The sequence below is a fragment of the Callorhinchus milii genome, unplaced genomic scaffold (assembly GCF_018977255.1).
Source record: "Callorhinchus milii isolate IMCB2004 unplaced genomic scaffold, IMCB_Cmil_1.0 Scaffold3, whole genome shotgun sequence".
Taxonomy (NCBI): Eukaryota; Metazoa; Chordata; class Chondrichthyes; order Chimaeriformes; family Callorhinchidae; genus Callorhinchus; species Callorhinchus milii.
Genome location: NW_024704744.1, coordinates 98,095,392 through 98,109,954, shown reverse-complemented (window position 1 = coordinate 98,109,954; position 14,563 = coordinate 98,095,392). Strand labels below are relative to the sequence as shown.

General features: G+C 37.3%; 1 protein-coding gene across 1 annotated transcript in view; it reads right to left on the bottom strand.

Moving 5' to 3' along the window:
• Positions 1 to 1,574: 1,574 nt before the first annotated feature.
• The window catches only part of ppp2r5a (protein phosphatase 2, regulatory subunit B', alpha isoform), a 49,844-nt gene continuing 36,855 nt past the window's right edge, over positions 1,575 to 14,563 (bottom strand). The window contains exons 3-13 of the mRNA XM_042333018.1: positions 14,432 to 14,533; positions 13,505 to 13,597; positions 11,254 to 11,384; positions 10,809 to 10,868; positions 9,535 to 9,643; positions 7,243 to 7,296; positions 4,724 to 4,774; positions 3,778 to 3,897; positions 3,535 to 3,662; positions 2,881 to 2,982; positions 1,575 to 2,365 (exon numbers count right to left, since the gene is read on the bottom strand). Coding sequence (XP_042188952.1) covers positions 2,215 to 2,365; positions 2,881 to 2,982; positions 3,535 to 3,662; positions 3,778 to 3,897; positions 4,724 to 4,774; positions 7,243 to 7,296; positions 9,535 to 9,643; positions 10,809 to 10,868; positions 11,254 to 11,384; positions 13,505 to 13,597; positions 14,432 to 14,533 — 1,101 coding nt within the window. The 3' untranslated portion in view covers positions 1,575 to 2,214. The remainder of the gene's footprint in view (positions 2,366 to 2,880; positions 2,983 to 3,534; positions 3,663 to 3,777; positions 3,898 to 4,723; positions 4,775 to 7,242; positions 7,297 to 9,534; positions 9,644 to 10,808; positions 10,869 to 11,253; positions 11,385 to 13,504; positions 13,598 to 14,431; positions 14,534 to 14,563) is intronic.

Sequence of the window (14,563 nt, the reverse complement as noted above, 5' to 3'; positions counted from 1 at the left end):
TGCTGAAGGGGTGAAGCAAGAAGAGATGATGGAAAGGTAAGCGACTATATCTTGGTCAAAGAGGGAGGTTTTAATGATTTAAATACAAAAACAGAGAGCAGAAGACAGAAGATTGGAGGCAGGGAGTTCTAGATGTTAAGGCTAGTAGTAGCTGACAGCTTGACCACAAGAAAATTGCAGATATTTCAAACACATCTGGCAACTTCCATAAAATATTTAATCTGCATAAAGTACATCAACACCCATGTAAGACCAACATTTTATTCAGCAAGTCAAAATGGATAAAATTTAATAGACATTACTTTAGAATATACATTCAATATTACTGTTTTTTTTAAAAAAAGATAAATTCAATAGCACTTTTGATTTAAGTTATGGGGTTCAATGGCAAGAGCCAGCTGTTCATATCTGACACAAAAAAGTAGTTATATTTTAGATAAAACCTAGAAACTCCCCATATAAAGGTGCTCAGGCACACATTTAGAACTATAACAAGATTTCAATTAACATGAATAGATCACGTAATGGTTTGTGGTGCAATTTGATCTTTAACTGCCTTGAAAGCTCGCCTGTCAATTTCCTGTTTCTAACACTGTTTTCGCCACAATCCGCTGTAAATGTACAATGCTTTTACTGCTTAAATTTTATCAACCATCATACTCTTAAATTCCTAATGCTTATTGAGCATAAGAGTGCCTTAACATTTCATTGTTCTGCATAGCAGTTACCATTAGGAACGTTAAGCAGCCTATCTAGAGTGCTTCTAATCATTCATTCCTTATCACACAGCTTTTTCCCCCACAAGTTATAGCCCTTGCCTTTCAACTCCTGCTCCTCAAATGGTCTCTCTAATTTTACAATATAAATCCTAAGGAGCGAGCCCAGAGGGAGGTGCGTTTCAGGCCCAAAATGTTTTTGATATGGTTCAGTGATAACATATTGAACCATGCCCCATTTACTGGGTATAACACAAATTACTAGTCTGTCATATTTTGACCCAAGAAATTTCAGGATGACGAGTGTGTCGTACTGGTATTCCTTGCACATTCTCCAGCATTGGACAGAGGCAGATTGTCCTGTTCCAAGACATCATGAAGGGATGTTACTGCCAGAGCATTGAACACTCTTCTCCACTTTTGTTAAGGTGCCTCACGTCCAGTGCAAAATGAAGCTCAATTCTCCCTAAGCAATACGAATGTTTCCAACTTGGAACTGTAGCAGTCGTCTCAAGCAAGAACCTCGAACTTCACCAATTTGTGCACGTGGTGTTCTGTGGTCCTGTGCCGACCAGCAACATGGCTCAAGATCAACTCCGTTTACTTCTTGGCGGTTCGTTGCAGTCAGCGGGGAGAGGAGACTTCCATCATCTGAATGGCGTTGTTCTGAACCCAAGTTGAGCAGCGACGGGTTATGTGCCAACCCATTGTACAACTTCCTAGTTTCCAGGATTTCCAGAAACTGAACATACAGACATCAATGCTTACAACATGTGGTCATTGATTTATACAATGCTATTAAAAATGTGTTAATAGATAGGCTTTACAGGCTTCATTACATAGAATAAAACATTGAGATCCAAGTACAAACATTATGTAGGCTTTATTGAATGCTGCTCAAAACCCCTCAAAGGTGTCTCATTACAAAACAGTTCCACACGGTCCTAAGGGTTACAGAATGGAATGGTACTCTGACAAGGTATCAGAAAGACTAGTTGAAGAAAAAAACATACAATATTTTGTGCTCAACTTTCTAGTTATGATTTCTGTGTACATATAATTCACTCTTCATGGTCATTACTCGAGTTTTGCAGCATTGTGAGAAGCACATATAAAATAGGGAAAAATCTGTATTTAAATAGCTGACTAATTTTCTATATGCAGCACAATCAAAAAATTCTTTCAAGTCATAATTTCACCACTCAATTATTCTCACTCTGGTCACAAATGATAAATTCATTTATTTTCTGTGAACTCTAAAAAGTGACATAATAAACTCATGATCAGACAAAATTACAAACATGTGGGTCACACAGTAATGTTCAAAGTCCGTATTGTTTTCCTTTCAACATAATTTACAGCTTGCCAAAAAAAATTGGCCTTTTAATTTTGGAAGTATACTGAAGTTTTTGTTTTATCTTGTGTTTGTCCAGTATGTTCCAAAACACGTGAAGAAAAATACTCCATTACTCCTAGCCAGCAGCTGGAAATCAACGGTTCATTGCCATTTGGCACTTGGATTATTGTTGTGAGCAATTTGTGCATTGTAGGTGTTGGTCTGCTTTTCAACAAGTTCCTGATCATTCTTCAGCTGCAACTCTTCAAGCTTCTTCCAAAGCTCCTCACGCTCCTGTTCTTTCTTCTTTTCACTAAAAAATGAAACATATTCAGGATAGGATGTTGGTTGTGCTGTGAAGTAACTGCAGCACATTAAAAAGCAGGACATTACTTATTTGCCTCTTAACTTTTCTAACTCATTTGCCATCTTATTTATTATATACCAAAAGCATCTTGGAAATAAAGACTTGTACACAAATTGTCAGATAAGCTATTTTCTAGAATCGATTAATTTAAAATATAAAACAGATTTCACAAATGCAAGAACAATTAAATGATTTTACATAGAACACACTTTCTGGTTATCTTATGAATTCAAAGAACCATAGAAAACCTTTTTCATCATAAAGGTGGCTTCTGTTGACAGCATTATACAATGTAAGCATTAACAATGATTTTTGTTCTTACAGATACCCCACACATTTTTTTAAACTGCATTGCAGATGATTCCACATCTCTAGACATCTAAAATAATCATATTGATAGAAAAATAATCCTTGCAATACATTAAAAAATGGGGAAAGAGAAACAAAATGTTATCACATACCGCTGTCTTTCTGTTTTGTATGATACTGTGAGTTCATCAAACAGTGCCCCATTCATCTCCATTAACGTTTTTAATACATTGTAAACAAGTGCTACAATGGTGCTGTAAAAGAAGAATTTTTTCACAAATTTATAAGAGTTTGCCGCAAGATGGATGTACACAAGATCAGAGCGATACAAAGGTTATACTGGAGCTTTTTTTAAAACAACATTTAAAATTTTACGATTGCAAATGGTAACCCCATTTGATCATCTTCCCCCTCATCACCCCAAGCTCAGGTGCCCGCCAGCAGCGTCAAATGCTTCAAGACGTCCTCTTGACGTGCAAGGCGCTATTTAAACGTAAATTGTAGGATAATGTACTGGTTGGGTCCATTACCTCAGAGGCTGCAATATAATGTGTGAAAAAAATGGTTGACTTTACGGTCATCAGGGCACCCAGTGTGGGAGCCAGTAAGTCAGTGCTGGGAAGCTGGGCGTTACCTGTGAGTGCAGATCCACAGGACATCAGCACTATAAGCAAAGCCGCATTAAATCGGGGACGTTATAATGGGGTTGCCCCATATAAATACAAAGCTGTCACTGAACTGTTGAAAGATGCAAACTAATGACAACATAAAAATTCATAATACATTTTGAAAAACAGGATACATACGGATTCCAGTGCTCCTTGGAGATTCTGTATAAGCTACCAAACATAATTGGTAGGATTTTGTCAGTGTTCTCTTCAATCAGACTAAGAATATACTCATTATTCCAGAAATATAAAGCTCTTTCTGCAACCTAGAGACAAACAAATTCACTTAAAATCTCAAAAAGTAATGAATACTTACTCAATGTATAGTGAAATCATACAATTTTTACACCTTTGCTAAAGAGTCACAGGCTGGTTGCTTACCTGGAAATGTGGGTTTGATACACACTTGGCTATTTGCTTGAATAAAGGCTCTTGGATCTTTTTAAACTGAGAAGGTTCTATCACATCCAAAATTTCTTCTACTTCACCCAGATACATGACCTAGGAGCAGACATTTAGTATTACAACACAATTTACATTCACACAGTACTATTAATCAAGGGAGGACAGCTCCAAGCTCTTACTGTTGGATGGATTATTGCACTAATTAATAGATAAAATATAAAGAAAAAACATTTTCTTTTGCACATTGTAAAATCACACTTACTAATGAAGCCAAAAATATGCCTACAATTCTTATTGAAACAAACTTTTTTAAAAAAAATCTTTGGTTGGTGCATCACCATAAAGTTTCCATTGACATCCAAATAAGGCAATCCAAATGCGCATATTCCAGACAAGACCCGCTATTCCGCAATGTCTCAAGGCAGTATCTCATGGCCAGATACAGTTTCACAGGTAATGAAGCCTGAACAGTGAGCGATGGAAGATTTATATACACGATTACATCCAACAGAGTTCCCTGTTGGATCGTGATTAGGAGCAAAAATTGTAACCAATTTTTTCCTTGCCCTGGAGACACTGGAGACTATTTTTGGATCACCACCATCAACGTGGGTGAGTGGAAACAAGATAACTGCAGAGATTAGGGATCAAACAAGAGATCTTTCTTCATCACTATAGCTCTGGATCATAGTGCATTTAACCATTGAATTATGGGAGCACTGGTTAAAAAAAAATTCTCTTGAATAGATGCATTCAGATTTGAGGTAGTCATAAGAACATCATCTTACAAAGTACTGTTTTTACTATTTATGGGAAACAAAACTGATTTACAAAAACCATTGCAAATAATGGAAGGACTCAACACTGTATAGCACAGAAATATATATTTATGTGATCCACTTGAATACCAGTATAAACCTACCTCTTTTTGACTAACTGTCTTGGGCCAAAATTTTAGTAATCCTCTAATAACCTAGGAAGAAAAATAAATAGAATAAAGCACACAAAAAATTGAAAAACTCTGAATACTGCAATTTGTAGACTGTGGTATCAACATATAATTTACAAATCATTGCTTTTACAAACTACCTAATTGGGGGAAAAGTATTATAGTATGGAGAAGACTGAATAATAATGTTTTTGATCATCAAGTGCAGATATATTTGAATCTTGATCAAGCAATTATACAATAATGGTAAAACATTTGAAAGGTATGGTTTCCTTTCCTAAAATTCATGTAGAATTACACAGAAATCAAAAGCATTCCTGATTGCAAAAACAAAAACAAAATGTTATTACTGCAATAAAATAATTGGATGAACGACCTTCTGTGCTGTAAATCTTCTATTTCAGGGCATTCCACTTATTAAATACCTCTCTAAAGCACAAACTCGCCCTGTGGCTACCGGAAGTATAATGAACTTTTAACAGACTATCCGACTTCCTGTGCTAAAAAATGCTAATTTCTAGGTCATTGGGATGACATCATGTCCTGCAACATGTGCTATGTCCATGAAGTATTGGTAAACAGTGCTCCAAGGCGCACGCCACACACCTTGACCTTCTCTACAGATCAAACCTGTTCTTAACGATACAAGTTGTAGAAAACATTTTCCTCCTCCTTCAATTTTTTGCTCAAAATTGATCAAATCTATTCTTGGCAAAGGTGGAGAGGGGAGGAAAATATTTTCTGTAACTTTATAGTTATATTTCACTGGTTTCCACTATCCTCTCCAGCCTTATTGCGTACTCTGATATACAATAAATAATCCTTATAGGGATATAGCACATTATCACGTCTTCGAGAAGTCTCAAAGCGCTTCTCAGATGTACTGTAAAGTGAATTGACTGTACATTTTGTGGGCGAAACGTAGCAGCCAATTGCGCACAGCAGCGTCCCACAAACAGTCATGGACTGAAATGACCATTTTTTTTAAAGGAATTATTACCCCTGGAAACGCAAACCCCCCATCGACTCACAACTGGGTTCCTACTTACTGCTCGGTAAACAGAGGCGTGTGGAGTAAGGAAACTTGCCAACATTGCGCCCTGACAGGAACTGAACCCAGATCTCTGGCTTGCGAGGCGAGTGCTCTAACCGCTGAGCTACAGGACTCCACTTGAGACTTGATACCAGTGATGGGCTAAAACCTAGCATTTAACTCCGTTCTGATTGCTCTTTTGCAGCGTTAAGTGCTGAACACTCATGAGAGATTTGCTCTCAGACATAATTCAAGTGCTTATGGCCCCACACGGATTCTCTCTAGCTTCAGCTATCATCACTGAACCCTACTCTTACCTGAGTCTAACTCATCCCTCATCTTGATCCTCAGCGTTTGCACTCCTTTCATAGTGGATTTCTACTGCACCTTTTAATTATGGTCTCTTGACTATGTTATGACACAAGCCCAAATTTATTGGGAGAGAGAATAATGCTTAAAAATTATTCCTGGAGTTGTTCGAATGCTACATGGCGTCTCAATTCTGCAGGAACTTCAGAAATGGCTCGGTTTTGTTCCAGATCTGTAACTCATTTGAAAGAAAGCAACACACTAAGCAAAGTTACTCAACTCTATTCATTCAATTATTCTGGAAGAAAACTTGCTTGTTCAAAATTTAAGCAAACAAAGCTAATTAAAACAAAATGCAGTTCAGGCTGAAAGTAAGCTACAAGTACAAAGTAGTTAATAATGTAAACTCTACCCTACAGATAAAATGGATTAATTTGCCTTAAAATTGGAAGGGAAGAAATTCCTCCCTATTTGGAGGAAATTTTTTTTTGTGGTTTAGGAGCGCACAACTGTGAGCCAATAAATCTTGGGAAAATATTAACTGTTTTGGAATTGCATAAATTTTACCTCTATAATAATGCATAATTAGAATAGCAAAGCCTTCAATGAGACGCAAGTTTGAGGGGAATAGTAAATAGTTCTCTCATTTTGCGATTGAATCTAGCCCAGATTCATGTGACGACCATCTCTTCTATTCAGAACTGTGTTGCATAAAAGCACTAATGGGGATTCTCAATCCAGTTTCCAATGATTGTGGTCACACAGATGGAAAGTGTGCTTTCCCTCCCCAGAGGGGCACACCCTGCCTAGCAAATTCTACAAAATAATAGGCAAGATCTAAGGTTTGGGAACCCAAAAGGTACATTTAAGTCCTGCTGCAATTTAACTAGCACCATCTGCCAAGCTATCCTTTGCTTGTCCAGCAAGGATCACCTATCCATCGTGGTCGGGCTTATGTGTTTAACAGGAGTCAGGTGGGAAGATACCCTGCCCCAGTAACTGGTCTGCCTCTCCATGTCCTGCCAATGAGCTAAGTTGGTAATACGACATATGACAAACATGGTTTTGAGACTTTGATAGGTGCACAGCAGGCAACACAAATGTTGCAATATTAATATTGGAATTATTAGAAGTTGATGTCAAAACCTACCGGTTCTGTGAGTGTTGCATCTTTTTCCAAGAACTGTACCACACAATAAGCCAGCTGAAAAAAAAAGTGAAAGAAATGAATCACATCCATCCTTCCTAGCTCTAAATACCAATGGAAAGAAAGAAAAATCACTGGTGTTAATGCAGCCACTTTTATGTACAATGGTCAACAGAAATCTCAGGCATGGATTTTCAGTGCATCTTAAGTGAATAAAGTTGCAGAATTCAATGTATTCAAAACGTTAAAAGAAGTAATGTAATATTTGAATTTTATCTGACTGAAAACCATTTGTTGTTCCAGCACTGTATTGACATCATATCGCTATTCAGATTCAACTGAATCACTCCTGCATGAAATTCAAAACAGTCTATACAGCAGAATTTCAGGTCCATTGCTCCGTCTTAAATATTTCAAGAACAATAATAAAATAATTCAATACAACACTGTCAGTGAGACAATCTCAATTCAGGATTTCTTACAGCATTTTTCCAGTGTCAACAATTTCAGAAGATTGACTGGATAGGCAAAACACATCCAATCCTCTACAACCAAGCACAATATTCAAACATTGCTCAACATGCAGAGTAATAACCTGTGATGATGGTCGTATTCATCAATATGTCACTTCTGCTGAAACAAGCCAGTCATATTCGAAATGCCAACTCAGGAAACTTGAGTTTGTTGACATCTCAGCATTTTAAATGCACAAACAGATTGACAAACAGTGCAATGCTATTCAACAACAACAACTTGCATTTATATAGCACCCCCTCACACAGGGTAGGGTCCCAGAGCAAACGTATTCAATTTTTGTTCAGCAGGCACTACACTAGGTTCAGTCACCTAACTTCCAAAATGCACTTTCACTAACATAAGGGAATTTGCATCAAGTATCCCTATCCTCTATCTCAGTCTGTCTACAAGAGATGCTTAGGTAAGATGCTTCAGTAAAAGCCAAAAGCTGTCTAAATGGTCTAAATGTCTAAATGAAAACTGAACTAAAAGCTAATTTGATCCGCCCACAGAAGTAGTAAAACCGGACTTACCGACAAAAAGTACGCAGCAAGTGTACACTTCTATATGATACTGGAAGTTCTAATCACCAGTAGAGGGCAGCCTCGATCATTTAAAAACAAATCCAATCAAGCACGTGGTATCTTTAAACTTATAATAAATACCCACAACAAGAGATGCCCTGCCACTGAAAACCACTATACTCCTATATATTCATTCTGGACACAGCGCCCATAAATGCACCCAAGTTCCACAAGTGTGGATGTGTTAATAATCTGTTCTTACACACATTCTGTTGCCAGTCCCACATGGCTGTATTTTTTTTATCCCAGGTCCTTATAAGAATCTGGGGTGAGTCGCTTCCTGGCTACTTTCTTGAAAGCTCACCCTACAGCCGATTTTCCATCTCCTGAACAGAATATATATCCCCCAGTAACCCGCATTAAGTACTAAATGTACTGAACAAATAATAATCCTTGCATATGATATAGAGCCTTATCAGGTCTTTGAGACGACTCAAAGCGCTTCACAGAATATACTGTAAAGGGAATTGACTGTATATTTTGTGAGCAAATCTTTCCTATAGATTAAATAAACGTTAAATTAATGTCTGAATGCAAAATATTGATAAATTACAATGGAGTCTCGTTATAGCATGGTGCTCAATATATAAAATCTCAATCTGCACTAATAAGCACAATAGCCAGTTTTACTGCACGTGCACACAGCTGGAAGGCTTGTTGCCTGCATGCAAGCCAGTCCTCATACTAAAATTCCAGATCAGCAGGCCACTGCCAATATCACTTCCTGCTTGTTGCTGCACGTGTGCAAATATTGGAGCTGACCTGATGACTCGGAAACCTGCCTTCTTTTTAAGCGCAGGAAGCTAAAATGGTCAACTTCTGGGTATCAGATTTTACTTCCTGCTAGTACATTCGTGAAATAGGTAGTCCAAATATATATTTTTTTAATAGGTGTGCTGCAAAAGCAATCGTTAACAAAGTTTGGACAAATAACAAAACTTTACTTATGTTTCAGGAATGCAGAGGTTCAATGCCTGTTTATTCAATTTTTCAAAAGCTCTGCAAAATAAAAGTGTTTTAATGAAGGATCACTCCCAAAATGTTAACCGTGTTTCTATCATCAGATGCAAATTGAACTGCTATGATTCTTCTGTTTCTATTTCAGATAATTAGTATGTAGTCTTTAATTACTCAAATATATTAAAGTAGGTTTTGGTACCAGATTAGTTTGAAACTGATAGAAACTATGGCATACCTGTGCATGAAAGAGAGCTAAGCCTCTCGCGGTGTGAAGAGGGATGAGGACCTTCATTAGAAACTGTTTGTGTTCTGCTTTCAATGGCAGTGCAAAGCCATTAATAATACTGAAAACAAATATGGAAGTTAGTATTTCACTAGAGCTCAATTAAATCTTGTACAATAATAGATCAATATTTTTCTGCAGAAATATTTATTTTTGCAAAATTTCTTCACAATTTACCCAAGCTTAATATATTATTTATTCTGAGATTTTTTTAGAAAAAAAATTCTCAATGTGTGTCTCATTTTTTTCTTGTGGGATGGGAATGGACTATTAAGACTTCAATCAAAGCTGGGGAAAAATTTTAGTCTTGCAATGTGCCTGGAATTTCAGTTGTCAGAATGGGAAATGCAGGAATTTGCAGGACGGGAAAAGATTGCATGGTTCAAAGTATAGCCTTCAAAGAAAGAAGTATTATTCTGTATCCATGTTCCACCAAATAAGGATAACTTCAACAAGGCAATAAGGCACCACCACCTGTGCAGCTGTTGCCGAATGCAACAGCTGGCTTTTGGATAAGTACAATTTCAGAATACTAAGTCAGTTTACTGTCCAATGGTACTACTCACTCAGGTGAGAGCATTAAAATGCTGACCATGAATGAAGGCTTTTTGAACATTATAGCAAAATATTTCAGATACAGATTAGATAACTACATAAAACATGTAGGTGGTTTTTTTTGAAGTTTCAAGCAAGTGACTTGTCAAGACTGAATAAATGCAGATGCTTTCTAACTACCCAAAAGGCTTTACATTTGCAGTGTGATCAATACTGGTTTACAGAAAAGAAAATAATTATTCAAGGAATCAGATGGGGGAGGGGAGGAGACATTCAATAAATTAACTATGAGAAGACTCTTTGTGTTAGAAATGGTCATTAATAATAACCAGAGAAGAATACCAAAAATATCTAACCTACAATTCAAATATCTGGCTCTTCATTTTAGTTAGCAGGAAGTAGGAATATGCCAATAAAGTAAACATATGAGAAAGAAAAGGAAAAAATTAAGAATAAGAAACGCAAGAGAGACTGACACCATAAAAACCCTTCATTAAGCATGAACATTCAATGAAGAAAAGTTAACCAAAGGAGAATACCTTTTTTGTGGGCAGCACGGATCAGCTTGGTTCAATGATTAAGCAGATTCACTTTCTCACAAAAGTCATACCAGCGTTAATTACATAGATGCAATATAATTTATCTGCTATTAAATGGAAATTATTACTTACCTTCCTAATATCTCGAGCAGTTCTGCAACCCCATTGAAGTGATCAGTTTCATATATAAACCTTTAGAAATGGATGTCAGAAAAATATTAATTCCACTATGTAAACAAATTCCAACGAGACTGAAGATATAAGAAATGCATTTCAATAGTTGAGTGAACTGCATTTGATTCTCCAAAGTAAATTAATAAATTGATTGTAATAATTTGAGTGAGTCTGATAAAATAACATGGAAATTGCTATGTAGTATATATATATATATATACCGTCAATTTTAATGCAAAGGATCCAGTTCTCAGTAAACTTTCACATCATTCCTAAAGTACGTACCCAGAACTGGACAATACTTCAAATGCAGCTTGAACAACGATTTCCACATGTCTACCATTATATCCTCACTTTTATATTAAAGCCTTATTCATGATAGAAAAAAAGTATCGTAGAATACCGTATAAAAATGTTATTGATCTGCTTCCTGATGAATGCCCGAAGTCCAAGGAATTTTCCATAAATACGGTGTAGAACAGTCTTCAAGAAATCCCGCTCCCGTGGATCTTCACTATCAAACAACTCCAAAAGCTAGGAGGAATTGGGATTGGAAAAAGGAAGCAAATGACTGATTAAAGATTGTACTTGATGCCTTGAAAATATTGCAATCACTATTCAATTCTGGCTTACAAAACACTGTAAAATTATCAATTCATAAAATTTTACTGCTTAGACATTATAGACACAAATGTACTGTTTAAACATAATCAGGACAAATCTGTGTTAATTTACTGCACTTCCCAAATACTCCAGGAGTTGAACCTAGCTCTTAAGAAAAAACACAGTGGCTGAAATTTAAAGATTTGGGGTTTGACCTATAATAGTTCTCTTGAATAATCCCTTAATTCTGCTGTCGATCAATGTCCTAAATTAGTCTGTTGAGGCATATAGCTCGTTGCTGCTCTACTGTCACATGTCTAATTCTCAACCAGACTACGTAATACAAGTCCTGCTTCTACTAACCACTTATTCAATTTCCCACCTCATCACACACAGAATAAAGGAAAATACTTTTGCAGTAATTAAAATCCATGGGGACATTGTTCTGCATGAACATTCATAGCAAAAAAGTTTTTTTTGTATAAAGCCCAATTTACAGTCATACCGTTTCAACTATCAAGCACAAACCAGTTATATTATGCCACCAGACAATAGCAAATAAAACTCAAATATAATTAAGCTGTTATTTATATATTTCCATGGGACCACACAAGCTTGATCCAATCTTACTTGACCAATCACCTCCATTTTGTCTCCAACGGCTACTCCTCCTATCCTTTATGACCACCTAGAGTGTACCTCAGGGCTCAGTCCTCTCCTTTTCCTGATCTACATGAACCCTCTCGGTAACTTCTTCCCCAAACGTAGGGCAAGTTTCTACATGTACACTTCTGATACTCAAATCTACCTCTTTACATCTACTCTTGATTCCAAGTCCAATGATGATCTGATCGCTTTTCTGTCAGATCTCCAAGGCCTGCATGGGCATCAACTTCCTTCAGATCAGTGTGGATACACCACAGAAGTCATCCTCCCCAGCTCATGCCAAGATCTCATTTAGCCTTCCCATCTCTCTTGCTGATCAATGAGCAACCTTGGTGCTTGTTTCACCCCTCAGATCTGGTCCACTTTTCTGCATCTTCGTCACATCGCCAGCCTCACTCCCTATTTCACATCAGATGCAGCCAAAAACCTGAGTTCCACCTTCATGAACTCCAGACGAAACTTTTCGAAATGCTCTCCTCCCTGGCCTTCCGAGGTCTACCATCCACAAACACCAGTTCATCCAAAACTCAGACATGTGCATCCTCATCCTCACAAAGTGTTATGTGCCTATCACGCCTATCCTCACCAGGCTCCAGTGCCTTCCAACGGATTGATTTCAAGAACCTAATTCTCACCTACAAATGCAACCATAAATTTACACCTCCCCATCCCTGTGATTTTCTCCAGTTTCATTCTTCTCGCTCAACTCTGCTAACTCATCCCTACTGAGTGCTAATGCCCCACCATTGGCGACAGCCTTCAGCCATTATAATCACACCCACTGGAAATTCCTCCTTCATCTTCCATACCTATCTTCAAAAGTCACTCAACAGCAACCTCCCTCTTCCTTGTTCAGTATCTGGAACCATCTATGTAAAATGTTTTGAGATGTCACTATGTTAAGGGTACTATATAAATAGAAGTTGTTACTGTGGTTTCCAAAATATCAATTCCTGTACAAGATGACTGTACAGGAATTACACACCCTTCTTCAGTTTCACCAACAAAATATTCATTGTCCTGTGCTGCTAATAAAGGAATTAAAACAGCTACTGTAATTTGCACTTTTTTTACAGCACAAACATCTAGAAATGTTTAAAAGCTTGCTTTCACATTATACAAAATACCATAAAATAGTACAGTGACAATTCAGTTTGGCAACTTGCATGGCATAAAGGGCCGCTAACAATTACATTCAAAACTAATATACTACAGCAGCAAAGCCTGCTTGTTCTAAGGTTGGTCAATTCAGGCTAATTTTATCCTGCTCTAATCCAGACTATACTTGACAGAGCAGATCTTGATGCTGAAAACTGTAATAATGTGCTGTTACATTTCACCTTAATAAACACAAAATTTACCAAATAAAATTACAATGAACTCACCTGTAGCACAAATTTCTGATCGATGAACCTCTTTGCAATACTAGGCTGGAAGTCCGGACACTCGAGAAACCGCAGGAAAAATTCATACACAAGCTTGAACAAAATTAAATTGGGAGACAATTAATAGATGTATAGTGCACCCATCACTACACACATTTTCATGAGCACTGCTTTTCACATCAAGAACACCATGGTTGAAGTTTGTTTAGAGGATGAAGATTCTTTAAGATCTATTTTTACCACTCATTTTGTGGATATGATCAGAGGCCTCCATTTAAGATGCCCTAAAAAAAAACTGGGTCTATAAGAGCAAACCTCCGATTGTGGAGAAACATCAGGACTCTCTGCTCAACACCGTCCTGGAGCAATATGACAGTGACCGAAAACTTAATGTGGAATGTGGTTAGAGCACTTGCCTCGCAAGCAGGAGGACCTGGGTTTGATCCCAGGCAGGGCGAAACTTTGGGCACGTTTCCTTACTCCACACACACTGTTTACCTAGACGGAAGCAGGAACCTGGTTGTTGGTTGATTGGCGGATCGCTTTTCCGAGGGAAATAATTCTTTCAAAATAAATAAAAATAATTTGGTCACTCAATCCACGACTTTTTGTGGGACACTGCTGTGCGAATTGGCTGCTGAGTTTCACCCACAAAGTATACAGTCACTGCGCTTTGAAAATTCTCAAAGACGTGATAAGGCAAGGTGCAAGGATTATTATTATTTGTGAAAACCGCTAAAGAGCCCCCAAATGTTTTGAAAAGTAATTGTAGGTTATTCAATTAGGTTTGGATTATGGCAGCTTTGACTGGAGAGCATATGTGAACTAGATATGGAACCTTTAAGAACCTTTTAAAACGTTGAGGTTTTTAAATTTGCAAACTGTGTACTATTAAGTGAATTTGTTTTTAGAAAAAGGTTCCATTACCTGCATGTGGGGCCACGCTGCTTCCAAGGACGGCTCATCCTCTTCTGGATCAAAGTCTGGATTGTCACTGGGAGGAAGGGTCCTGAAAATGTTGTTGGTAATCTGGTAACAAAAGCACTGACATTTTACAAA